Source organism: Morone saxatilis, unplaced genomic scaffold (assembly GCF_004916995.1).
Source record: "Morone saxatilis isolate NCDOM2014 unplaced genomic scaffold, NCSU_SB_2.0 Contig24, whole genome shotgun sequence".
Taxonomy (NCBI): domain Eukaryota; kingdom Metazoa; phylum Chordata; class Actinopteri; family Moronidae; genus Morone; species Morone saxatilis.
In genome coordinates, this window is record NW_023339807.1 from 13,648,500 (window position 1) to 13,675,730 (window position 27,231).

At 39.5% G+C, this 27,231-nt stretch overlaps 4 protein-coding genes across 4 annotated transcripts in view; 2 read left to right on the plus strand and 2 right to left on the minus strand.

Annotated features, from left to right (window-relative positions):
* Positions 1-3,666, minus strand: part of nkd2b (NKD inhibitor of WNT signaling pathway 2b) — a 24,360-nt gene extending 20,694 nt beyond the window's left edge. Inside the window, exons 1-3 of the mRNA XM_035671661.1 lie at positions 3,372-3,666; positions 3,214-3,240; positions 3,016-3,107 (exon numbers count right to left, since the gene is read on the minus strand). Of these exons, the coding sequence (XP_035527554.1) occupies positions 3,016-3,107; positions 3,214-3,240; positions 3,372-3,396 (144 nt within the window). The 5' untranslated portion in view covers positions 3,397-3,666. The remainder of the gene's footprint in view (positions 1-3,015; positions 3,108-3,213; positions 3,241-3,371) is intronic.
* Positions 3,667-7,847: 4,181 nt separating this feature from the next.
* trip13 (thyroid hormone receptor interactor 13) lies at positions 7,848-14,139 on the minus strand. The gene is made up of 14 exons (XM_035672925.1): positions 13,995-14,139; positions 13,710-13,793; positions 12,507-12,657; positions 12,294-12,420; positions 11,568-11,623; positions 11,400-11,490; positions 11,221-11,293; positions 11,072-11,135; positions 10,889-10,975; positions 10,604-10,710; positions 10,308-10,461; positions 9,020-9,132; positions 8,821-8,890; positions 7,848-8,740 (listed from the first exon to the last, which is right to left on the minus strand). The coding sequence occupies exons 2-14, from the start codon at positions 13,781-13,783 to the stop codon at positions 8,645-8,647; spliced, it is 1,263 nt and encodes a 420-aa protein (XP_035528818.1). The 5' UTR covers positions 13,784-13,793; positions 13,995-14,139; the 3' UTR covers positions 7,848-8,644.
* A 4-nt stretch (positions 14,140-14,143) lies between these two features.
* Positions 14,144-20,392, plus strand: brd9 (bromodomain containing 9). Its single transcript, XM_035672924.1, has 16 exons — positions 14,144-14,304; positions 14,950-15,170; positions 15,260-15,518; positions 15,625-15,682; positions 16,357-16,501; positions 16,607-16,717; positions 17,327-17,514; positions 17,682-17,814; positions 18,024-18,099; positions 18,213-18,308; positions 18,438-18,570; positions 18,668-18,779; positions 18,921-18,977; positions 19,074-19,179; positions 19,705-19,875; positions 20,099-20,392. Exons 1-16 carry the CDS (start codon positions 14,256-14,258, stop codon positions 20,197-20,199), a joined length of 2,016 nt encoding a protein of 671 aa, XP_035528817.1. The 5' UTR covers positions 14,144-14,255; the 3' UTR covers positions 20,200-20,392.
* A 1,777-nt stretch (positions 20,393-22,169) lies between these two features.
* Positions 22,170-25,581, plus strand: zdhhc11 (zinc finger DHHC-type containing 11). The gene is made up of 10 exons (XM_035672806.1): positions 22,170-22,391; positions 22,880-23,058; positions 23,170-23,271; positions 23,390-23,514; positions 23,639-23,794; positions 23,900-24,018; positions 24,112-24,161; positions 24,253-24,316; positions 24,406-24,481; positions 24,815-25,581. Exons 1-10 carry the CDS (start codon positions 22,173-22,175, stop codon positions 24,952-24,954), a joined length of 1,230 nt encoding a protein of 409 aa, XP_035528699.1. The 5' UTR covers positions 22,170-22,172; the 3' UTR covers positions 24,955-25,581.
* Positions 25,582-27,231: the final 1,650 nt, after the last annotated feature.

The window sequence follows — 27,231 nt, forward strand, 5'->3', positions numbered from 1 at the left end:
TACAGACTAGGCTCTTTTTTTGGGGGGGGGGGCTGCCACTTTGATCTCATATGTAATATTTCTGAATCACACCAGGTGCTTGTACAGGTAAGACTTGTCCTGAACACCTGCAACAAAGTGTCAAAATCTTGATGCCAGGATGAGCCAAGTCATCCTGCTGAATCACGCTCTCTTTGTCCACTCAGACCACAATTTGAGGAGCCTGCCAGATTACACACTGAGGGCAACCCGCCAGCTGCAATTTTGAATCTTGGTTTGCGGTGATATCAATATTTAAACAACTTTTTTGCATCCTTTGATCTTTTGTTATTTCTTGCTTAAGCGCAGCAACGCATTCATAATTTTTTGAATAGAGAAGACTGATTTATTGAGAAAGCTTCACAGGTTTACACAACTGATGACGGGCACGGGCTATGTTAGCGCCCCCCCCACCGGGTTGTACTCCATCCCTCAGCCCATCCCCCAGGACAGGACAGGGGGATAGAGGGGTGAGGGTTCGGAGGCTCCACTGATATCAGAGCTCTTTTATAACTCCCAGCTCTGCGCTTTGAAGTCACAGCCAGACAGCTCAGGAATCCTACTCCCCCATTTGACAATGAGGAGGGGGATGGTCAGAGCTAAACAGTGTGTTTGGCCAACCTCCTCCTGTACCAAATCATAAGTAATTTTAACTGTCCCTGCTGCTCATCACCCAGCACTAAGTGGTGAAACTATCTGTGAGAGCCATATGCTAAAACACTCAGGAGGAGAAAAAGAGGCTGAAATTGATCTAAGAACTTCAAATCCCCTTAAAAAAAAAGAGATATAATTACTGCTATTTTCTATTTGACTTGGACTTGTTTAATCTTGGTCTAAACCCCAGACATCTAAGAACCCTTAATCCAATAATTATATCTGGAAATGTGACAATGTAATCCGATCCTAGTGAAGAATTAATTAGCAGTATGTGGGCTCAAACGTGGAAATGGTGTTACTGTCTTACAGCAGAGATAAATTCTATCTGTGTTGAAAGTCACGCTGTTAGATGGGAACCTATACGGCAGGACGAGCTGTAGGGGGCATCATCTTTACATTAACGTAGGCATAGGCTCATTTTGAACCGCATGAATAGAGCTGACACTGTACACGAGCAGGCAGTCACATATTGCCTCTATGACACAATAGTGAGCATATAATACGCAACATATCGTATCAATGTCATTCATGATACTGGAATATATATTATATTTTATACTTTGCACATGGGCTGCAGCTAACTCGTATTTTCATTACCAGGTCATTAACAAATTATTTTGACATTTATCGATTATTGTTTTGTATATAAAATGTGAGCATAGTGAAAAATGCTCATCAGTGAAATATATGTGACATTTAGACGAAAAGAAACATCAAATAATTGTGATTGAGAGGCTGGAACTAGAGAATGTTTGGAATTTTGGCTTGAAAAATCGACAATCTATCAATTAATTATCACAGTAGTTGTCAATTGATTATATGTCAGTGGACTGATCAATTAATCGACGAATCATTTCAGCTCTACTTTGCATCATGTTTTGAGTTTACACACAGCACATTATCACTGATAAAAAATGAGTAAGTGATATAGAAATGTTCAGATTCTGATTTGTTTCAGCAATACAAAAAAGAATATTTAAGAAAATGCTTTCTTTCTTTTCTTTCTTAGATAATATTTTACCATCAATACCTATCAGGACCAGTATATGCAGTAACAGATGTGACTGCGTTTTGATACGTCCAACTCCTCTCAATCAATCCCCAGTTAGTCTCATAAAAAGCAGTAAAAATAAAAGGCTGGTTAGTTAAATGCTGATACTTATCCAGTTCTGGTCTGTGAACGAGCCTCTAATGTAACCAACTAATGACGCAAAATAAATCAGAGCCATGACTTTGATAGAAGTGAGGGTGGGACCCACCTACTAATAAGTGTCATGCCTATGCCTTTGGTGGTTTCCCTTCAGGGGAGTGTGAACTCCTCTGAAGCAGAGTAAAGTTCTCCTTTAATTTGCCATGAGTGGGCGGTTTACAGCCCTGATATAATCTATAACTCTTCCACTATTACAACCACCCACCTCACACACACACACAGATTGTCAGTACCAGTGTGTCAACTTCTTGCAGTTTTCCTGTCTGAGAGCTCACGGGCTCTCGCACCCCTCAAAACGACACGCTAATTGAAGTGATGTAATGTTATGCCACAGAGGGCTGCCCACTGGGAGCCGCACTAGAATGGGAGGCATTGAGGAAAAAGACACAGCCCTGAGTCATGATGCCAGCAGCCACAAGAGCAAACTTTATATCCCTCAGTCTGAGGAACGACTACCTTTCCATCCAGTCTGTGTCTGTGTGTTTGTGTGTGTGTGTTGCTTTGCCAAGCCGCTTCACACACAGGGCTCATGGCTGTCATAACCCCATCCAATGATGCTGGCAGGGGAATAACCGCTGCAGTGTTGTGCCGGAGCCAGACATGACAGAAAGAACAACAACCTACAGCTCTGCAAAGACATCAGCATGTCTTCACACATGCTTGTGAATACAGTTTGCTCCCCCCCCTATGTAAAGAAGTTCTCTGCTCATCTCTTTGAAGTGCTTGACAGGCTCGTCCCAGCAGTAAATGCACACACACATACACCTGTCACACTTTTCTTTTTCTTTTTTTCTTCCCGATAATGAATTATGAATTTAAACTGTTAAACAACCATGAATGTTGCACATGCAGCATAACAAGAGGAGATGCAATTATTATTTCTAGGAAGAGTAATCTATATTTTATCATTCTAACAGAACAGGATTTTAATAATTAAAATAAATCAGAACTTTTTTTTTTTCATTTTTAATGAATCCAAATTAGTTTTCCTCTTAAAAATTGAGATAACTCTCAAACAACTCATTTAATTTGAACTAAAACCAGGACTCAGCTGATTCTGTTGTTGGGCTTATTGTCACTAAAAAAAACTAAACGATAAACGTGATGTAAAGACAGAAAATGCCTGATACCTGCATGTTCTTCAGCTTGTGATCCGTCGCGCTGTACCTCTCACATTCTTCCATCCCTCTACGGAGGAACGCGTTTACAACAAAACTGTCTCCTGAGACGAGGAGAAAAAACACCGATCAGCAGGTAGAAATCTCGAGCTCAACCCATCAGATTGTGATTAATAAAAAACTTCATTATACAAAATGATCGGTCCTCACCTTCAGGGCTTTCCCTGCGCTTACACGCTTCAGATCCACCAGAAACAGTGATGCAAAACAGACAACCATTAGTTTTTGTTTAATATCAATACTACAACAATCGAAATACTTTTAAAAAAAAACTGCCATTCATTGCTTTCAACTACAACTTTTCTTACCATGTTTTGACTGAAGTTTCCCCATTCTTTTAAGTCCCGATCTTCCCTGGATCAATAAAGGTACTCCGAAATCGGACAAGGATAACGTTACAGTCACTGACCCAACATGGTCACATTGTGTTTGGTTTGCAAGAAGAAAACTCCAACTTCATCCAGCAGCAGGTAGTTAGATCTCGTGTTCATTGAAGCATCAGCTGTGTCTGAGCAGGAGACAGGGGGAATCTGTGAGGGTGATGTATGAGGGAGACACTCGCTGTCTGTCTCCAGACTTCCCCTCAGTCCAACTGAATGTGGGAGCGCGTTCAACGCTGCAGAGAGCTCGGACTCAGTGTCAGTGTCAGGATGAACGTGTACGGTACTTCCGGGTGGTTTTACAAAATAAAATACCATTGTTGATGGAAGTGTTGGGAGCAGTCAAGTGAAGAAACAGCAGGGACATGTGGGGAGAACTGTGTAAAATCTGTATGGAATAACAAAAACAACAACAACAACAAAACAAATCTGTCTCAAATGAAATACTTTAACACAAGCAGAAAAATACAATTTTTAAAATGGAAAAATTGTCTTCCCCTTGCCACAGGTTGAGGTTTTCTGAAGGTTATGGAGCTATGTTGGTTAGTTAGACCAGCATCCATTTAATCACAAGTCTGTTTTACCATAATGAAGAATTTATAGCCTACATTATTTTCTAAATTTCATGAGGGTTGCAGAAATCATTTGATGTAGATTATTTAGGGATAATTGATTGTTTTTATTAACTATTTAGTTGTACTTTAAAATGTGTCTGAAATTACAACAAATACTTAACAAAAAGTTAAACCTTTAGGCCTACACCGACTGATCCTTTAATAGTGCTACAGTTTGCTATTTTGAAATATAGTGCAAACATTATAGTATTTTAATTAAAGATAGCAAATCAATGAGTGCGCTCCTAACTTTTTTGTCATCTAAAGTTTGTCATCATCGATCTGAAATGTACAGACTTCAGCTGCATTACTGAATAATGTGTGGAAAACAGTCAAAGAAGTAAAAAGTCTTCACACCAAAACCGAGCAAAGCTACAGATTTGATAAGCTGTAGGCTAAATATTTGATTTGGTTTGCATTTTGTGTTGCTTATTGTTGTTTATATCCTTTAGACAACGTATTTTGTTTCAACCACATGTAATGGGACATCTGAGTAAACTATTTTAAAAAGTATTTGTTCCCATGCACCTGATGTTTTCCCTTTCTATTTTTACCAATTATACTACTATTTTGAAAAGTCCATTCATTTGTTTTCCGGTTGTAGGTTTTATTTAACTTGACGCACTAAACACTGGTTTGGCAGCTCATGTGTCGTTGAACGTAAAACCGCGTCCTCTGTTGGTGTAATTTTCCGTACAGCTCCATTCATGGTTTTCAAAGCAGACTTTATATTTATGACGAGGACATTTTAAATATGTTTATGCTCATTATTTTATTTGTCCCAATAGTTTGCAGTCGTATTTGTATCAGGCATCAAAGGGTGAAGGTCTAAAGATATCAGATCATAAAACAGTTAATTAAATGTCTGCACATAGACATATGCTTCTAAACCAGAAATAAAATAACATAATTTATGAAGGACTGCTTCAGGCTTCCCAAATTTCCTGATGTGTAGGTGTAATTAATAACATTATTATTAAATACTGTTACTACTACTGTTACTAGTTTGTGTGCTATCCACAAACTGATTGGCTGCCCTTTAAAATTTCCATTATTGGTTTTAAGTATGAGCACAACAGATGCTAAAGATAAACTTTTGTTTATAAAAGAACATGTTTTACTTCAACTCACCAGACATCAAAAGCTCTTTTTCGCAGTTTTTATAGTTTGTTTCCTTTGGCAGGATGTTAAACCAGGGCTCGGCCGCAGGACACATGCCAAGTGTTATGAATATTCATTTACTTAGGCAACCTTATGAAAACATGAATGTGATGTTAATGTTTGGGAAATATGCAACTCCTGTGCAGATCATCTTTAAAATGAGGAGATACGTGACTTGGATCTCTGAGTGTTATCTAGACATAAACTGTTATTATACAGTTGGTGTCAATCACTCACACACTCACTGCTCCAAAGCAGTCATATAAGAAATTACAGTCTGTGCAGTAAACCTTGTTATCTTTATCTTTGTTACCGAAACAGGGGACTGCCTGGAGGAACATAAGAGACATGCATTCTCTGTGCCACTGGAAGAACATCTTCTTTTCTGTCAGTACTTAGTGTCCCAGTTTCACTAACACACCATGACGAATGTGAAGTGCAGCTATTATATTCTTCCTGTCAATTTGTCTGCCATTTGACTTCTCATAGACACAGGATACTCAAATCACTGTCTGCAGTTGACAAGATGAGCCGGCATTTGCATAGCTCATTGATGGCAGCTTTCTTTGATCCTACTTGCCGTGCCTAATTATCACCATTTCTTTATGCAGCCTGGCTCCCAGGATTCTGCCTCTTTACAAGGTATCTCTCCCTCATCGTCTTTCTCCAACTCTCTCTAACATCCCACTTAAATGGATGACATGCATATGGGATGCAGAAAAATCTCAGGACTCAAGCAGAAACAACAACTGATACCGTTTCTGACAGGCTAGTTTAGACTGGGAACACAGATGGGGAGCTGAAGTTGTCTTTTAAGGGCAATGTTCTCTTGGATAAAAGTCCTGGTTTATCATCAAAGGCTGTCATGTATATGAAGAATTGAGAAGCCCTGACACAGCAGAAGTTTTATGGGTTCTCATTGTGTAGTTGTACAGAGGATGTGAATTATCATACTGACAAAAGAGCATTGTTTTTCTAAATCTGTGTCAATCAACGCAGAATCACTTTAAAATCATCTTAAAGATCATAAATCATAACTTCTTTGAAAGCTGAATCTGTGATTTTACCCTCAGAGAAATGAGCGATAGTTTCCATGGTTTTGTGCGCAGCTCTGTTCAGTTTCTTCTTAACATGCCTATAAGTTAATGTGTGTAAGTTAATCACCTTCCTATGTGAATCACCATTGGCACACGCACTGATATTCCATTGCTGTCAGCCATGTACCTGAACAACGGTTGAGAGGATAAACATCAGACTGTTTGTTTTGTTTGGAGTTTTCTGACATTTTCAAACTGCTTGAAACTGTGATAAAACCCTGTAACAATAAGGCTTTTGACTTTTCTTCCTTCTCCGTCTTGATTGCCTTTTAACAGCTGCCTGCTTTTGGACCAACTACAGTCAAAAGAAAAGGGCCTCCAGACAGAGCAATTATGGTTTTATTTACCATGCCCGTTCTTACAGCTCTCCCTTTCTCTATCTTTCTTTTTTCTCTCCACTTTGTGATCATTGATCAGATTAGAGAAAAGTACAGCTTCCTCATGCGATTCATTTCACATTAAAAAAAAAGTCACTGGCATAGGAAAATAGTGGGCGCCAAACAATTAGATGTAAAAAGATACTGTTGCATTAAAGGGAGTATTCACACAAACAACAGTTATGTTTCCTTAATGAAATGAGGGCTTTATGGGCAAGGGGAAATCCATTCTGGGTTTCTTGTAAAACCCAATACTTAAGAAAAATCTGTCCTTGAAGGTCTTGATTAGAGTATAAACGTTTTGCTTGATCTTAACGACAGACTTTAGACCGTACAATCAAATCCAGCAAAATGTCAAGTGAAAAGAGCTCAATAAAACACCCACAAAAGTTCAGTTTAAGGGTGACAGTGATAGAGTAGAGCAGGAATGAAGCGTGTGAATAAAGATGAAATCAATGTTTGCTTTCCTTTTACATTCAGGAACAGCCTACACAATCCACCTTTGAAGTGGAGTGAAAAAGCTGTTGCCCAACAACAAACAAAGGGCACATTGTCTGAACCCGGCAGCTGACATGCAAAGCAGCAGAGCATTCACAGAATGCAAAACATGTTCATACGAACAATGGAGCCACTGATCTGTTCATGTAAACTGTGCGTACGACTGATACATTTCAAAAGTGAATCATCTTTCAACAGTTTTGTTTTTATGTCAAATTTGGTGGCAACCACACGCAAACACACACTGTCAAACACTATAACCATGTATCACTTTGTGCCCATTCAGGAGCCTGTCTCATAAAGGACTACTGTGTAAGCTACGTAATTGGACTTAAGAAAAACCTGGAACAACTTTTTAACTTTCAGATTTGTGAATGTACATTTAATGTTCGTTGGGGTTTCTGGTTTTATTCAGCAAACTTATTTAGATAACTTACATGACATGAGCTCAAGGTCAGCTGCAATCTGGTTTTATTGCTGTGGGCATTTATACTTACAGCCCTTACTGTGATCATCATGTATCTCATAAAATACACTATATAAAAATCAGTCTTTCCATGTGTAAAACTGTGTGACAGCATCTGTACACCACCAAGTGGTGGCCCAGAGTCTCTGTTAAAATCTCCAAAATGACTCTATTTAAACTGCTCAACAACACACGGTTAAACAATGTTTTTTATTACAATGCTAAATACAAAATAAGGTTGTAATGAAAAATGAATACAGAGTATAAAGAAGATTTGTTATTAAAGTTAAAGGACAACATTTTTCAACGTAAGTTGGTTTCGTATATGAACAGATCCTGTAGATGGAGGTATCTTTCTGGCAACTTGTATTATAGAATTTAACAGCAGACAATGGAACCAGTTAACAAAAACACTTAAAACCACAACACAGCAGTCAGAAAATGTTAACATTCCACAACAAATTGCATCATCTATACTGTATTTCTGATGCTTCACTGTCCACTGAGGCCTACAGCCTATTGTGGGACTGCTTTTCATTTCTGTCCGACAAGCTGCCATTTCAGTGGGAAATCTCCAACAAACTGACAGACTGAGCTAATGTGTATGCAGCGGTATCAATACAAGACACTGAATATATTGCTAATAATTTATGCCACCACAGATCGGAATATCCCTATAACATGAGAACAACAAAAAAAAAGCTGGCAGTGTTAAGGTTAAAGCTTCATGTTACATAAAATATCAAATAACTAGGAACAGAGTAAACATTTGGGTTAATAGCACAAAAAAAATGAAAGCATTTGGTACTTGATCTTCAACCAAACTTCCTATACTGGCTATTATATTGAACATAGTGCTGCCAAATGAATTTAATTGGGCTTTTAAAAAAAATTTAATTGTAATTTTCCAAGAAACAAACACACAAACAAGGCACAGGACTGAGAGCTCATAACAATCATGTGTCAGCCTTTGGGCATTGTAGTAAGTTCAGACACTGTTGACCAGATTAGCTTTTTCCTCTTTCTGTTTATCCACAGCTTGGTCCAAAGCCTCCAGAAACCTCGCAATAGTCACCGCCGGCGTCTACAGGCAGACAAACTACATTAAAAAAACATATTACTTTTTCCCCCTACATTCTCCGTAGAAGAAAATCAATTACTTACCTTTACAAACAGTGCATGGGCTAGAAATGGTAACTTCCTGAGTGCTCTTCCACTCAAACCTTTGCTTTTTCTGGAAATTAAAAGAAAAACAAAACATTAGCCGCTGGCTGTTTCAGTTCTCATGGGCACTCAATATTATGATTAGAGCACAGAGACAGTGTGATTTGGGTGCTATTGCATTATGGGGGGCTGTACTCACAGAGCAATGTCCCTCAGGTTCAGACTGTGTTCCGACACCTCACTCTCTGCAAAGCCCATCGTCTCGAGCTCAAATATGGTAAACAGCTGCTGCCGGGGGTAGATTATCTGGCACTGCACATCACACATATGACATAGACATATGGGAAATTGTAATTTATCGACTCACACAATTAAATGTAAAGAGTTGCTGCTTCTGATGTTTTTTGTAAAGTAGTTTTTTTTTGTTGACTGAAAGTTAAACATCACTATCTTGTTGCAATACATGTAATTTATATTTCCCACTGTAATATCACACATGCTAAATACATATCAAAATATCTAATGTTATATAATCTTAAAATCATTATTGATGCTCCAACAGTGGTAATTTTTGGTAAACAAAGAAACAAATCTGCAAAGGTAGTAAGATCAGTTGGTTTCAAGAATTTCTTCTTTTTGATATTAGCACTTTACTCAATATTATTCTTGCGCTGCCATTTCACCACAGGTAAACGTCTACACCCAGGGGGCAAAGGGGGTTTTACAGACATGGAATGTTATACAAGGTTGTGATCCAGAAATGATATCGGATCATAACCTGGGTGCACAGCCTGTTTGACTAGCTACTGGAAATGTTCAGGGTGTGTCCAAACAAAGCAAGCCCTAATGCAAAATAGCACTTTTGGCACTAATGTAGAATTAACTAAGCCACACAACAAACGTTGGAGTAAATTATCCCAGGTGATTATATAAGATAACATTCAAATATTATATTCCATTTCTGCCAATAGGGCCTGCTTACACGCTGTACATTTAAATGTTCCCTGAATTGGTTTTTGAATTGTTGCTGTGATTTCCATTTTGTTGTCTTTTCTATTTTGCCAAGTGGAACATATTGGTGAATGGATTGCATTTATGTGCCCCTTTGATCCGCGATGCTTTACAGTTTGCCTTTCATTTATCCATTCAAAACACGCAAGGTAGTGGTCTAACCATCGGGAGGAACTGGAGTTGAGTGTCTTACTCAAAGGCACTTTGACATGTGGACTGGTGGAGCCAGGAATCCAACTGCCAACCCTTTGATTAGTGAACAACCAGCTCTTCCTGTTGAGCCTTGCACTAGACATTTCTACAAAATTCCCAAAACTAAGACAATCCCCCATAAACTAGTACAATCATCACACACACAAAATAAGCCCAGAGGTTTGAACATGGAAGTGAAAGACTTCTTAATTTAAACTTCATTAAATGATGAATACTTGCAAATATTGTAAATAATGATAAAAGTTGCTAGATTGTTTGGTCACCCTCATCAGCTCCTCCAGGCAGGAGAGGTAGATGTTGTAGATGCCCTCCTCAGACGGAGGTCCGATGTACTGCTTGATGTCAGCTCTGTCCACAAACGCCAAGTCTATCTTTTCTGTCATGTTGGATGTTGTCAGGATCACAACGTTGGAATGTCTGAAACATGAACCCAAAAGTCAACACAAAACAAAAGTTTGATGGATGGATTTTCTAGTGAAAACACTAATTAAGAGTGGACACTCATCATATGCTATAAGACAGAGGTAGGTTTTAACACAGTACATAGATGCTTTCTGACCGTTTGATCTGGTCCAGTTGAGTGAGGACAGAGTTGACCACTCGGATGGCGTCAGAGGGCTCCGTTCCCGCCTGGCAGGCATTCCTAGCTGCTGTCAGACTCTCCACCTACCCGCCATCAAACAGGTTCACAAAAGGAACAGCTTTAGTCACAGCAGAGACTCTCCTGAACATGGGTTACAACAAGTGCACAATTAAGTCTTCTGTTTGCAGTAAATCTGGAAGCAATTCAATGAAGGAACGTACTCAAAAGTTATAATTAAGAGTTCATTTCCAAGGTGTTTACCTCATCAATCAGAACAAACACAAGAGCGTCTTTGTCATCAATCAGTTGTTGAATCTTTTGAAACATCTTCGTGACCAGCTTACCGCTCTGTGACAAACAGGAGTTATTATCTAACAAAATGATATCAGTTCGATCTAGAACATCTTCCAACTGAACAATTTAACATAAATGTGCCAGCTGTACCTCTGAGAACCACTTTGAGAACAAGCTGTGGCTGTTTATCTCAACAAATTGCCCATAAGAATACCTGCAGGCAGAGGAGTGCATTTTGAAATAATAGAGCAGGTGCAGTTATGGCTGAAGCGGTTTCACTATAATGAGGATTGTCTTACCGACTTGACAGTCTGATTGAAAGCTTCTGGGCAAGAGCTTTGCACAGTGATGTTTTCCCTGTGCCTGGGGGTCCTGAATGTGGGCATACACAAGGCAATAAATCAGTTATTTTACGCACATCACCTCTAACACAATCTCAGCCAATAAACATCACTGTCATTAATCATTAGTTATTTACCATGAAGCAGCACAACGCGGTTCCATGAAATCAGGTTGCTGTCGACATTTTTTTCGGAGAAGTGAATTGTTGTTGTGACATAATCCAGGAGCTGGAGGAAATTTTTAAAAATGTGAAGTTTACAGTATGAAAACGTTATCATTTCTTCTCATTGCATATTTTTTATACCTGTGATTTGACTCCTCTCTCATATACCAGACTCTCCCAAATCCCATGGAATTCAGCTGTTAAAAACAAAGGAGACGCAGTCATTCTAGGGGAATATTAAGCTAAAATAAGAAACATTAAATGACCCTTGGAAGCTTAAAAGGTGGTTGTAAAAACAAGTGGTGTTTTTCGCATAACAGAAAAAAGGAGACTTTGGTCAGGTTTGATTACAGCTGCTAGAAGAGATTCCAATGAATTCCAGGTTTTTACAGCAGATCACTCAAACCACTACAGCGTAGCCCACTTGTACTAGTGCCCAATCATATTAGAGCTGATATTAGCTTATTCCAGTTATAGCAGAATCTGTATATATTTTGGTCAATAAGTTAAAAAAAAATGCTGTACAGAAATCAAGTTTGCTTAAAAAATTACCACTGGCCAACAAATCATAATCAGACTTTTTAACTTATTTAATATCAATATCAGCCAGGCTTTAATTCATACTCTTAATGCGTTCCAAACTCATATTTTACCACAGTCAGCCCCCTTGTTTCCTCGACAAGTTCATGCACGAGGACTGAGACAGGATCGAGTCATACTGTACACCTTAAAAGAATTATTGCTTCCTGTATTAAGTCTTGCCTGCCTGTACAATGTCAACTGGAAATAAATCAAACTAAAAAAAGCCAGATTTTCTCAACATGATGTTTTATTCAATGCGCTCTCCTTCACTAGGTCCAGCGTCACCTGCTGGCAGCAACCAGTGATTGGCTGCTGAAAGCTCCTCATCCTCTTCCAAACTGAGCGTGCTGGGTCCATCCTCATTCAGAGTGAAGATGTGAACGGAAACAGAGCAGCTCTTCAAATCAACAGGCTGAGAGGGGAGGAAAAAGTTCATAACAAATGAACAACTGCAAATCATTTCTACTTCACTGAATTAAAAACAAAACAACGTGTTACCATATTGTCGAGGTCAACTAGAACCACAGATTCCACGTGTTTCTGCAAGAACTCTTCATCAAACTCTGTCCATCTGTAGTTTCCAAAGACCATGCTGTGGCGATTCAGTAGAGCCAGAACATGCATCCTCACGTCAGACACTTTAGCCGTGCTGAAACATGAACAAAAACGGGAAAAATTGACAAAGCGCACAGGAAAGTGTAGCTGTAATTACATAATAACATTATCAATAGGATAAAAAATGATTATTTTCTCTCCTGGGATGGCTGATACAATAATAATACCAATATGGGTTTCTGTTTTTGTAAGAGTCTTACTAGACTCTCGAGAGTTGAAAGCATCCAAACAATGTCAACCAGTGTAAGTTACTGAAAATTATAAGTCATTAGTTACAGTTACTTCTCTCAAAAGCAATTAATTACTTTATATAACAGTAATTAAAGGCCACTTTAATTATCTAATTAATGCACACAGCTGTCAGCTATATATTATTGTAGTGTTGCTGTGGGACGAAATGTAACTAGTTATTAATAGCCACAACCACCAGAGGGCAGCAAGGACTAGCGTTCCTACCAGTAAGCTACAATTACTGACTTTGTTAGTAAACCAGAGGGTTTAGTAGGTGACCCACACACACGTACACTTTAACCCAGTGAAAGCAAACACACCTTCACTAAACTGTCTTGAGCCACCATAAGGCCAGGTGACTTAGATCATAAACCTAAAAAACAGGGGGATACGCTCACATGCGCTGTTTGTCTGCCACTGTCTGAAAATGTGTTGATTTCTTATATCACCTTTAAAGTTTATATTCGATGCTTTAATAATAATAATAATAATAATAATAATAATAATAAAAAACAATATAGCCATGTTTCTTTAGTTAAAATATCTTAATTTGGGGCTTTTCCAAGTATGTGATATATACACACACACACACATTTTTTTCATTATTATTTTTAAGTTATTATTAAGTCTTCAGCCACCCCATGAATATTTCTGTAGATCCGCCGCTGCTACTCTGGAGTACTTGGATCGACTCCTGTTCGATTAATCAAGGTATTTGACGTATTGAGGGAAAATGTCACACTAAATAGCAAAGTAATGAATGGCACATAACGTGAAGACACCGGATACAAATACATAATTCACCCCCCCCCCCCCCCCCCNNCCCCCCCCCCCCCGATTCCTCAGCAAACCCACCTGTGAGATTTAACATGGACCTCCACATGGATGTTTGATTTCTGGTTTCCCACCTCCATTGTGTCATCTTCCATTCCCGGACAGCTGTGGACATCAGAACAACATAGAGCAGTTAACCTATCTAACTTAGTTAAGTGTTCACTCTTGTGTTCACCAAAAAGACACTTTTCCATTTCGCTAGCTAGCCCAGGTATCTTGCGGCTAGCTAACGTAGCCGGCTAACGTCAACATCTCTAAAGGAGCAAAACTGTTTACTAAGTTACACCGACAAAACTGAAACCATACCTTACACCATTTGTGTTATCGATCTAAGTACTTGCATCCACCACAGTCCCGGTACCCGCGACGGTCCGCTGTGCTGTCACAAAGACGAAAGTTGGTCGAATTCAGCGCGCTGCTTTGTTAAACCGGAAACACATCGTTTGTTTTGTTTTTCACTTCCGGATGCTGCTCGCTTTTCTTATTGCAAATATCTGTTCCAACCAGAGTAACGTTAGAGACTATACCTGCGATTAAACACACCACCTCGGATATAAATACGGAGATATGGGGAAAAAACACAAGAAACACAAACCGGAGTGGAGAACAGTCGATGGTACCTGAGCGCATGTTTTAATTTTATTATTAATATTATTTACCGCACCGCTTTTGTTCCAGCTAGTTAGCTTAGCTTAGCTGGTAAAAGCAGCAGATTTGCATCGTTGTTTTGTTTTGTTTTTGTAAATATTCTGCAGAACGGTGCACACGCCTCGGCTCTACTTCTCAGCTGCTGTTCGTGTAATGCCTTGCTAAACGTTCATGAGTGTGTTATGATGTAATACGTTAAATAGGTTTTATTTGTTTGACTGAGAGCTGAAGTTATAGTTAAGTTAGCAAGCAAGTTAACGTTGATTTGTATCTGATTTGTATGTTTTTGTGTGTCATTTAGAGTTTTTTTTATCATTTAATTTGTATTGTAAGTAACTACATAGATAAGCTAAATCACCAGGTATGGAATTACCTTCATTAAATCAACAGTGGACTACAATACAACCCAATCACAGATTTTCCACAGACAGAGACGCTACAGTGTATTACATATACTCTGTTTGCAAAGACCTATTTGGTGTCCAAATGTAGAGCATTCCTACCATATTAATCCCAACATCATTCCACATCCTCACCTACTCCCACAACTTTTTACTTTGTGCCATGATTCCTATCTGAAGCATCGCCTTCATCTCGTTTGTTTTGCTTGTAGACTATGAGGACAAGGCTCTTGAGAAGCCCCTGAAGCTTGTGCTCAAAGTTGGAGGAAGTGAGGTGACGGAGCTCTCAGGTTCGGGCCATGACTCCAGCTACTACGATGACAGATCGGACCATGAGCGAGAACGCCACAAAGAGAAAAAGAAGAAGAAGAAGAAGAAGTCTGAAAAGGATAAAGACAAATATGTGGATGATGAGGACAGGAGGCGGCGGAAGGTTAGTTCACAAAATAATATTCTACCTTATGGTGCCAGTGTTTTTTTTGCCACTAGAAGTTAAAAATTGGCGTTCATCTCATCCTACAGGAGGAAAAGAGGAAGAAAAGAGAGCGAGAGCAGAATGAATCCGATGCTGCGGCAGCAGCTGCTACAGCTGCCACTAGTGCCGGTGTACCTGTTGAACCTTTCACATTGTCACATTATCAGCCGGAAGAGAAGAAAAAGAAGAAAGAGCGAGAGCGAGAGTTTGAGCTAGAGCCTGAAGTGGAGGAGTTTCACCCCGATGTGAAGCTGGAAATGGATCCACAAGGAGACAGACCGGTCCGAGCATGCAGGACACAACAAGGTAAGAATGCCTGTCTATGAGGACAACGTAGTAGCACATTACATTGTACGTGAACAATTATACACTTGTAAACGTGTTAATACATTTTTATGTTTGTCCAATGTAGAGAACGAGTGCACTCCTCGTCAGCAACTCTTGGAACACTTTTTGAGGCAGTTGCAGAGGTGAGGAACACGGATTTAGTCTAATGGCTGCATCCACCTGTGATATCGGCCTCCTGCACTTTTAATGCCACAGATCCAGAAGCATAAAGACTAAGAGTTAAGGTTAAGGCAGATATTTGTCCTTTCAGATGAATCCTAATTTTTGGGGGGAACCCTTTTGCTTGAACACAAACACCATTTAGCTCATGTACACGTCACGTCGAAATGAGAACTTTGCATAAAACTTGTTGCATGAGCCAATTAACAGTCAACAACATAAAACTAGCTGAGCGCATACATTGTCCTAAGGGAACAAAGCCCTTTTGATTTCCATGACTTTCCTCTGCTCCCAGTAACTCTCTAAAAATAGAAGCATTTGCATTTGATGTTTGTTCACCTACATGCTAAATATTGTCAGGTGCAACAAAACATTTCTTCTTCTACAGGCTGTGGGCTTTTATTCTTTAGTCTATTTGAGTATTTATTATATCGAGTGGAGCACAGGCATGAACTTTTACTATACGCCGCTCTTTTGAAAAGTTCACAAGCAAGATTCATTCATATTGATTATATTGACCTGACAGATAATGTGCCCTGGCATGATCAGACAAGTACAGTTGCTCTCGGCAAGTCTTAGCAACATATAAAGGTTGATACACTGAATAACATTAACGGTGCATCACTTGTCTTTCCAGGAAAGATCCCCATGGATTCTTCTCATTTCCAGTAACAGACGCGATTGCTCCTGGTTACTCAATGATCATCAAACATCCTATGGACTTCAGCACCATGAAAGACAAAATTAGAAACAATGATTACAACACAGTTACAGAATTCAAGGTAGGGGTACTTTTCAACACAAAGGAATACTTAGAATATTTATTTATTTTGTCCGTATGAGATAAGTTTACCCTCATACCTGTTTGAACACTTTTTGGCTTTCAGGCAGACTTTAAACTGATGTGTGACAATGCCATGGTCTACAACAGACCAGAGACTGTCTATTACAAGGCTGCCAAAAAACTGCTCCATACAGGATTCAAGATGATGAGCAAGGTAATGATGTCAAATTCTATAAAAGAAAACTAATTTCTCATACTAGGATTTTTTTTTGGTAACCCATCCATCTTATCCAATTGTTTTTGCTTTTTATCATGCTGTAGGTAGCATTTCACTACAGATAGGTATTCTGACTTCAACTTAAATGCTTAAATGGAGGAGATCAAATTGTCAGTTGAATATTTCTGGACTTAAGTGATTTTCTTTGTTGATCGCTATCAAAAAATATCTGCACTAAAATATATTTCCATTAATTGTACATATGAATTCGTAATGAATTTGAGATGGATAGACAAGCAGGCTGCAGAAATGATGTCACCTAGAGTCAAATCATGGTACAGTGAGTAATGGAATATATTCAAAGCACTATGACATTTTCAGATTCCTAGCAGCTGAGCAGTATGAGTCCTCCTAACAAATTACAACTCATTTGGATGTATTAAGCTGATGTCAATGTCAACTGACCAAGGGTGAATTTAAAACACCACTGTCGTCATCAACACCTTTCTACTGTCCCTTTCTCTTCGGTTTCCTCTCTTATCCATACATTACTAGCTAAGCAAACAAAGTTAAGTGTTGTCACCTTTTCCTCTGCCCTGTGTACAGGAACGTCTGTTGGCTCTGAAGCGCAGCATGTCTTTCATGCAGGACATGGACTACACCCAGCAAGCAGCCATTTTGGGAGATGAAGACCTTGCAGCTGATATACCTCCTCCAGAGATAATCCCCATCCCAGTGGAATCAGCCAAGAAGTCCAAGAAACAACCAGTCAAAGACATGAAGGAGGTCATCAGGTATTCCGTGTTTCTAATATCTACATTAAATGTGACTTTTTGTGTACATGTATGTAAAGAAATGTAATCAAAAGGGCCAGTGGGGAAGTCCCAAGTGTTTGATGTTGTGTGATTCAGGACCCTGTCAGTATAATGAACCGATAACACTGTCACTTATGTTATTCCAGTTACCTGTATGAACCAGAGGGAAACGCTTGCAGCTTGACTGACAGTACAGCAGAGGAGCATGTTCTGGCACTCGTCGAGCACTCGGCAGATGAAGCTCGGGATCGGATCAACAGATACATGCCCAACTCCAAGGTTTCCTACTTACAAATAAAATTATAAATCCCCACTCAGAAATGTGTCTACCACCTATAGCTATATAAAAAGAGGTAGTAAGGCTTCCATGCTTTGAGGAGGTCAGTCTTGACTTGACCGAGGTATGTTGTTATTGTCAGTATGTGGGCGTCACTTCTTGTCAGTGTAGTTTGTGTTGACAATATATTCTCTCTGTTCTGTATTTCCAGATGGGCTACTTGCGTAAAGAGCCAGACAGTTCCCTTCTATATACAGTTGTAAATCAGCTTGATCCTGATGCAGAAGGTTTGTGATCATTGTATAGTATCTTAAGCATCTTTTAGAATCCCATGTTCACAAAACATCTGCATTACATGAGTATAATATGTGATAGACGCATTTGTTCTTATTTCATGCAGAAGAGGAGACTCATAAAGTGGACCTAAGTTCTCTGTCAAATAAGCTTCTGCCTGGATTAACAACCTTGGGTTTCAAAGATGACAGGAGACACAAAGGTATGTCATTAAGTGCACTTTTGTTGATTTAATTCATATTAGTTATTTTGATTGTCCGATACAACTAATAACAATCACTAAAAATGACCACACTTATAATACATTGTTTTTTTTTCTTCCTCTGTCTAGTAACATTTCTCAGCAGTGCCTACAACATTCAGACCCTTCAGAAGAACTCCATCTTTCCAGACCTGCTGTCTGATGAGGTAGACATGCTCTATTCAGCGTATGGAGATGACACAGGGGTACAATGTGCTCTCAGGTAGGGGGACTTTTCTGCCATAGGTTAAATTTAAAATGATCTCGTAGAAGAAATGTATCCGTTTCAGGTTGTAATTGTGATTACTTTCACCCCAAAGCATACAGGAGTTTGTCAAGGGCTGTGGAAGCGTCACAAAGCACTGGGTTGACGGGCTTCTGGACAAGATGACCGCAGGCGATCACACTAAAGCTGTTGGTCAAATCCGACAGGTATCTTGACTTGTATTTAATATACAGCCATGTACAGTATTAAACACATTATTTCCACCATCCTCTATGTCTGTAGACCAATTTTTACCACAGTTTCTGCAGTGTAGGCCTGTTGTGTATGATGCTTATTTTACATTTCAGAAAAGAAACATGATGCTGAAACCTGATGAAACTAAATCCAGCATCTGTGACATGCAGGTACGCTGTAGTTGGTGTTAAAAGTGGCGGTACATTAAAATAGTGACTCGACTGTCTGATTGAAGCTGCGTTTTTGTTTTTTTGTTCTTTGTTCAGATGTCAGATGCCACCGGCCTGGGAGAGAGTGGCTCAGTCCTGGACTTTATGTCAATGAAGAACTATCCTGATATGTCTCTGGATATATCCATGCTGAACTCATTAGGTGATTATCCCCATCAACACTCATTTATATGTACACCAGTAATCCAGCCATAACCTAATTAAGGTATTAAGACGTGGAAGATGTCCATGTAAACGCTAAGCCTGCATTATGTTAATGTAATAAGGCTCGCAGTTGCAGTAAGCGTAACAAGAGTAAGCTGTGGGTTGCAATATTGAAGGGTATTATGGCCACTTAAGCCATAGTCCTTATCACAGCGGCCTGGGGTTGAGTTCAGCCCAGGCCTTTTGCTGTGTGTCATCCCCCCCTCTTTCTACCCCCTTTTCATGTCTATCTTCAGCTGTCCTATCAAGTAAAGGCATAAAAAGCCCCAAAAAATACATGGAAAGGCAGAGTTATCTACATTTTAAAACACAAAGGATTCAAAAAAAGCTCTGCTATCCTAAGCTGGTTTATTAGTGTGCATATTTTCCCTCCTCCCTTTGATGTGTACTTGCAGGACCTCTTTAAAATATGGTGTTCAATTCATTTCTAATGATGATCTTACCTTTCCTCTTTCCTCACCAGGTAAAACAGTGAAAAAAGAGCCGGGGAATGACGAGGGCCAGCAGCACTTTGATGATGCAGACAAGCTCCTGCAGGAGTTCCAGGAGGCTCAGGTCGACAGAGTCGGCTCCAGACCCTCATCCAACCTGTCCTCACTCTCTAATGCCTCAGAGAGGGACCAGCACCACTTAGGTATCGGCAGTAGGAGTAAGACTAAAAGATTAAATGCTCAGAAAGGAGCACTGCTAATTCTTTTTAGTTAGTTCAGTTTTAATTTGATTAAACATCAAATTATTGTCATGAGTAAACATCAACTAAATGTTACAGCTCCATTTTGCTGCAGAATTTTCATTGCTTTCCATGGAATAGTAATAACAGTGAAACTACATAAAAACCACTTTTTTTTTATCCACAGGAAGCCCATCACACCTGGGTGTTGGCGACCAGTCTGAAATGGTTCATGATCCCTACGAGTTCCTGCAGTCTCCGGAGCCGGAGAACACGGGCAACAGCTGACCACACACACTGCCATTTTGTTATACCGGTGTTACCAGCGCTGGATTGTCGGCCTTGGACTGTTGGAGACAGCAAGAGCCTCCAAACTGTTTTAAATACTGAATATGATTGTACAGAATGTTTGTAGCGTAATCGTATGGTTTTGTATGAGTGCAACACTTGAAAAATAAATGTTTGCACCTGTATTTATAAATGTGTGTGGTTCAATAAGTAAATGAAACAAAAACTGTTCACCTATCACCTACATTTTACTGTGGGAACAGCTGTAAACGTACGAACTGTATACAAGTATTGCTCATCCAAATTTAGCACATTTACAGTAAAAGGATGTAAGATAATCTGGCAGCTGTGAAGAGTCCTCTGATCTCTGCAGCAGTAAACTTCCACTCAGGCTTCAATTGAGCAACATCTGCTTTTAAGGGATGTCTCGGTATGGGTTAGACACAATAGGGAAGTGAAAAGGCAGTATTTATGCAGTATACATTAACATTCAATATAAAGAAAATTTAATTTCATTTTTGAAAGCAGAAGTGTAACGTGCATATCTCTTGTTAGCAGTTCCTTCTTGCTCTCATGGGAACAAAGCATTGGCTGGATTAAGAAGCATATATTTTCCTGGGCCTAAAAGTATGATAAAGAATCAGAAAGACTGAGCTCGATAACCGAGCTACATGCGTGTTTATTCAGCCAGTGAAGGGCCACAATAAAAAACAAACAAAAAAAGCTGGGTATCTTGAAGAGGGCTGTAGTGCACATGCGCAGTAGGACAGTTTCCATAGCGCTGCGACGACCTGCTGAGTGAGTTGATTCTTCAACTTCTGACTCACGTCCTTCGGTGACAATTCCGAGGACACCGGGAGCGTTTTATATCCACATTTACGGGTTACCTCTTTTAAATTGTCTTGCGTTTTCCTGGTGCTGTGTTTTTGGCCATCATGTAAATTTGACTTTACTGAAGCACCTGCCCGGCTGTCTAACTAATAATGGGATATCAAGCGGTGGAAATCTCCGTCTGTATACGAACAGGAGCTGTTATTGTTTAAATTCTAGGGTCGTCTTCTTCCACCGGAAAAAGTAAGTCATTCTTCATGGACTTTTATTTTTTTTACAGACCTAACATCCTATATGTTTTTATTGTTTATTATAAGCCGTAAAAATGTAAAACAACTGAGTTTTTAAGCAAATAAATGTCAACAACTGTTGGGAAGATAAACAGCCAGAGAGGTTTATTATCTTTACTTGACAAACTCGTTAAATTAGTCTCACGGGTCCAACGCAGCGATGGACAAAAAGCATTACTAAACTGCCTTCTTGTTCTGAAACTCACACATTGTTGATTGTTTCCAGGTTTTTAAGCTAATCTGGAGTACCTTTTTAACACAGTTCAAGTGTTGTGTCAGGCGAATGGCCCAAGAGCAAAACATGTGATTACAAGGCCTTTTTTCTTTCTTTTTTTTTTTTACAAAGAAAGGGATGTTGCACTTTGAGTAGCTCTTTTACTCTGGATCAGCTGTTTTCTATAGGGTATGTGACAATATCCTCCTTGTTATTAATATGCAGGGGTCTACTGCCTGTATCACACACAGCTGCAAGTTTATGAAGTAACTAAAACTAATGCAGTTCAATACAACAGCTGAGCCATAAATCCCACCTTCATGAAGGTTATTCTGAGAGGTGTTTCTAATATTTTGTCCACCCCATTCATACTAACAAGGTTAACCCAAGGCTGCTGTATTAGGTGCCAGTGTTTGAAGTACACCTAGCTAAAAAAAAACGAAAGTGCAGGTCCCTAATGCGATCAGTCACTATCTCAAGATCAACTCATTTTCCTAACTCATTTCCCCAGCAAATGCGGCTACACTCTGCTGGAGCCAGCCTTGCCTGTAGCGTGAGTAATGTGGATGCTTTGAAGACACCTGGAGGAAGCCTTTCCCTCGAGTGACTGTGTCTATCCTCCTCTTGTTCTCTTTTAGATGAACTGCTTCAGTAAAAGGCTGAGACGCACGTCTCCCATGCGCGGCACCAGTAGGAATGAACTGGTCCCCTCCAAGCCTCCCAGGATGAACGGGTGGTCGTGGCCCCCTCCGGCTTTGCAAGTGGTTGGCTGGCTGCTGTACAGCTACCTCGCCATAGTCAGCTTCGGCATCTACATCCCTCTTCTGCCTCCTCCGTGGAACCATGTGGCCTATGCCGTATCCTTAACACGCAGCTGCAGCCTTGCTATCATTGCAAGCTGAGCGTTAAGTGTGAAGCTTTCACATTTGAATATGGAGCAAGCATTAGTCTCTGCTACGGTTTTGTTTGTGCTGCAAGACAAGGATTTTGTTGTTTGGGCTGTCTGTATGAGTCCCAGTCACAGCAGACGTGACTCCGGTCTCTGTTTCTGTGGTCTCTATTAAGCCTAAAAGACATGATCAGTGGTGTTTTTGTCACATGTTGAATGCTGCATGATGTCAACACTAGTTTATTGAACTGAAGCTTCACTCAGCCATAAGAACAGTTGATTTCTTCAGACCTGACTTTATTTCTCACACAAAAGATCCACTTGTGTGCAACAGTTTGCAGTTTCTCACCCGTGTATACTTGTGCCACTTATTATTCTGCAATTTACTCCACATTTAATCACACATTACAGCATTTTTCCAATATTGCTGTTTTCCTTGACTCTTGTTGTGTACAGCTGACGGCCATCGCATTTGTGGTGCACTTTTTCACCCATATTGTTGCTGTGACTATAGACCCAGCAGATGCCAGTGTCAGGGCCAAACAGAGCTATGCCAGTCCAATGCCCCTTTTTGACCGGACAAAGCAATCGCATGTCATCCAGGACCTACGCTGTTACCTATGTGATGTCAGAGTGTATGTATCCCAAGCAATGGTGTCTAATGTGATTTTGCTTTTAATAGAGCTGTCATTTGATAATTATTAGAAATGGGTTTAATGATGTTAACATAATTAATCTTCATGTAGTGGCCCCAAAGTAAAACACTGCAGTGTTTGCAACAAGTGTGTGGAAGACTTTGATCACCACTGCAAATGGCTAAACACCTGCGTGGGTGGCAGAAACTACTGGTAAGACAATGTTTTGGATGAACTAGTGTGTTTCCTAGTATTTCACTTCATACCTGGTGTTCAAATGAAATGTAGAATGCTTTATAAATTAACATCAGGTTTTGTGCGTTGCCTTCAGGTGCTTCTTTGTGGCACTGTCCTCTGCTACACTAGGTGTCTCCCTGCTTGTTGTTGTCATCTTGTTCATATTTATTCAGCATTACCTGGATCCAAATAGCTTACGGACTGCCCCGCAGTTTGACAGTGAGTCACCATAAGTCTGAGCTTCCTTTACCTGATTGAATAGAGAGCATATAAATGACTTTAATAATATTTTTGTTTATTGCACCATTAAAAACTGTATGTGTGTTGCTCCATCTTTCTGTAGGTATACTGGGGAATGACACCTGGCTGGTGTTTTTACCCTTAGCACCCATAAAGACTAGTTCAGCTGGACTTCTTATATTAGCCTTCATAACAGTCATGCTGAGCATCACCTGTCTGCTGCTGCTCGGCCATCTGCTTGGCTTCCACTTTTATCTCTGTGAGTCACAATCTTCAAGGTAGATATTGGATAGGGCTATTTTCTCCTCATTCAATCATTAACCCTGATCATTTCCATCTTGTGTTTCTCCTCTTGGCTTGACAGTTTATAAAGGAATAAGCACATATGATTATGTAAAGATGCAGCGCCAGAAACAAGCCAGAAACCAAGACATTGAAGCAGGAAATCCACATGATGCGACAATCAATAACAAGGCCCCACAGGTGAGACCTGTCCTTTTTCTCTTACTGTCAGCCACTTGTTCATTCGGTCATGTGTGTAAAACATTTTTCCCTTTTTTTTTTTTTTTTTAAAAGAATCCGGAGACTTCAATTGACTGTGAACCAGCATTATCACAGAGTTCAAGGTAAAACTAATTCCTTACAGTTTTTACTGTTACACTATTAAAGCTTATTTTGTAGGATAGGATAATCAATGCCACTCTTGTTTTCCTGCAGTACCTGCAAATTTGATGATAAAAGTCCAATCAGCAGCCGGATTTCTGAGTCCATATGTACTGAGGTAAGCATGTCTACTTACATCTCCTTATGAATCATTTTACATTTACATCAAATGGGTAATACTACATTAAAAATGCTGTTTTGGTCTAGTTGGAAAACTTTAGGAAATCAGCAGAAAAGGAGAATAGTTTCCATTATGGCACAGAAAACCCCACAGAGACAGCAAGTAAGTACTTCACTTATCATTATCACTACTTTTTTTATGCCCAGCTCATTTACAAAGACGGAAGAGTTAAAATATTAGAAATGCTTTACAGTATAATACAAACAAATAACACACTACAAACTACAGCCTAGGAGAAGGTTTCACACACTGCATCACAACAATCATCAACTGTCTGTTTGTCTGGTCAATGTATAAGGACTGTAAAAGTATGCATACAAATCTGTTACCTACAGATTAGGGGACTTTTGTGAGCTGCATTTATTTGTATGGATTAACAATATTAGTACATGCAATTTAATAATATTTATCTCTTGTTGTTTCCTGGCAAAAAAGGGGAAATGTGTATGAGCGACAACAAAAGCTGGAAACCTGGCACTGAAGAGGCTCAGAGCTCCTGTGTGAAGTCCGGTGACGGTGTTCCTGGAGTGCAGGACCCTCTGGGCAGCTCAGTGATGACTCCAGATGAAACTTAGCAGTAAACCAATGTCTGCATGGCCATTTGTGAGGATATGCTGCTCTGAGGAACTATTTATTATGAAAATATGCTTCTGGTAACTGAGCCACGCAAACCACGGACCATTATTAATGAGGACAGAGGACGTGCTGGACTTGATACTACAGTTTTAACATCGTGGAACAGTTTTTGTCCGTCCAGTACACATTTTGTACACAGTCTGAACAAATATGGACCTGTAATTGTATTTTGTTCCTTTTTTATCTACGCTACATGTTTTTATGACGACAGTTGAATTATTTAAAGCATTGTTTTATCTCACTGACTTGTGAGCCAAAGTCCAGCCTCTGTTTCACTAGCCTGAGGCTGATCGATGGATGGATGTATTTTGATGTTTTCCTGGAAAAACTGAAACATGAAACTGAGTTTACTGTTCATATAAGCCAAATGGGTATCAAGTACTGTAATGACAGGAACATATTTGCATCTTTTACCTAATGACCAAAGAGAGAACTTTGTGTGGCAAAATATATTCTGTAAGTGAAAGTAGTGGAGCAGATACTGGTTTAAAAAGGGGACAGCACTTCAGCTTTTTTATTGTGGTTTTATTAACTGTAGATTTCACGAAGCTGGCGTTATTCAGCAATTGTTGTAGCTACATTTTATAGTAAAGAATATAAATTTAAGCTTTCCTGTCTGCTCCATTATTTTTTATTTTTTTATTATTATTTAGCCAACTTGACCACACAGTGGCACTATAGACAGCAAATGTCCCACCACCTCCAGCTTCTACCTCCTGTTTCTAGACTTTTGGTCTATATTCTTAGCTGAATTCTTATCTACTAGTTGAATTTACCCGCAAATATGAACACTCATTCATCAGCAACAGCTTTGTCTATTAGCGGAGAGACGGAGACTCATGTTGGGCCAAACGCAAAGCTTTAAAGAGGATGTTCGTAGATGGAAATCAAGGACCTGCATGCATTTATTTCTGTTTGAGTCGTACAAGACAGTACGTAGTAAAACAACCTTGAACAGATCAGTGCAAGACACTACATTTAAATTAGTCATAGTACATTTGTCACCTAAAAATATATTTTCAGGCAAGTGAAAGTAAATGGATCCCATGCCTGCTAATCATATGTTGTCAAAGGAACGGCAGAAGATTATTGGGTGTGGGTGTTAGCTCACCTGGTAGAGTGTGCTCCCCATGTACTTACCGCAGCATCATGGACCAGTAGCCTGGGTTTGATTCCAACCCGTGCTGGATCCCCTCTCTCCCCATTTTCCTGTCTATCTTCAGCTGCTCCTATATAATAAAGGCAATAAAAACTACAAAAATCATTTAAAAAAAGATGACTGGGTGTAGCAGACACATTCTGTAGGCCAACAGGAAGGTAGAAGAATGGGATAAGAAATGGTTGAGTTCATTCTGAAAATGAATTGGAAGAAAAAACATACACATTGAATACAAATAACTAAACAATTTGACAACAGCAATAAATTACTCACCACTACAGGATGTTTGAATGGCCCTGCATAGTGAGCTGATTATTGGTGACATAGCAGAGAGCACAGAGCTCCTGCTGAAACTGCCAATTCAATGATGAGGTAGGATTATGTGTTCATTTTCTATTTTACTCTGTGACATGTCTGTTCATTGACTTTTCATTCTTTTTACAGACCCCTCAGATTGCTGCTGCTGTGACATTTTCAAACCTCTTTGTGTTCTACGAAGGAACCTCATGTCATTTGTGATCCACCTTGCTGTTATTGCAGATGTTTTTGAAATATATATCTATTGGAATTTGACATAGGGGTTGTAGCTTATTTAAATGTTCTCCATGTATTATTGTAGTGTTTGTCCACTTGGCACATATTTTAACCACTAGAGAGCTGTGGGTGACAGGGGAACAGGAAATTGGGGTGTTTGAGTGAAAATTAAATCATTTTGTTTTCTTTTTTCCACAGTTACCTCCATTATTTCAGACTGGGCTGCCTGTGATGTAACACACCTTAAATGAGTGAATATTGTGTAATAATATTGGATTCAATTAAATATTGTTCTACAAATTGTGTCAGTTATCAAATCCCATAAAAAAATGTACAGTGGGACATGGGCCTATGCCTATCTATGCGTGGTGTATTGTAGAGTGTGTATTAGTCAGCACTAGGGCTGCATAATATGGTAAAAAAAAAAAATCATTACTGCAATTAGTTGGACAGATATTGTGATATGATTTGTGATTAGTGTGGAAAAGTGTGTTCTTACATCTGGAGAACAAGATTTGTAGGT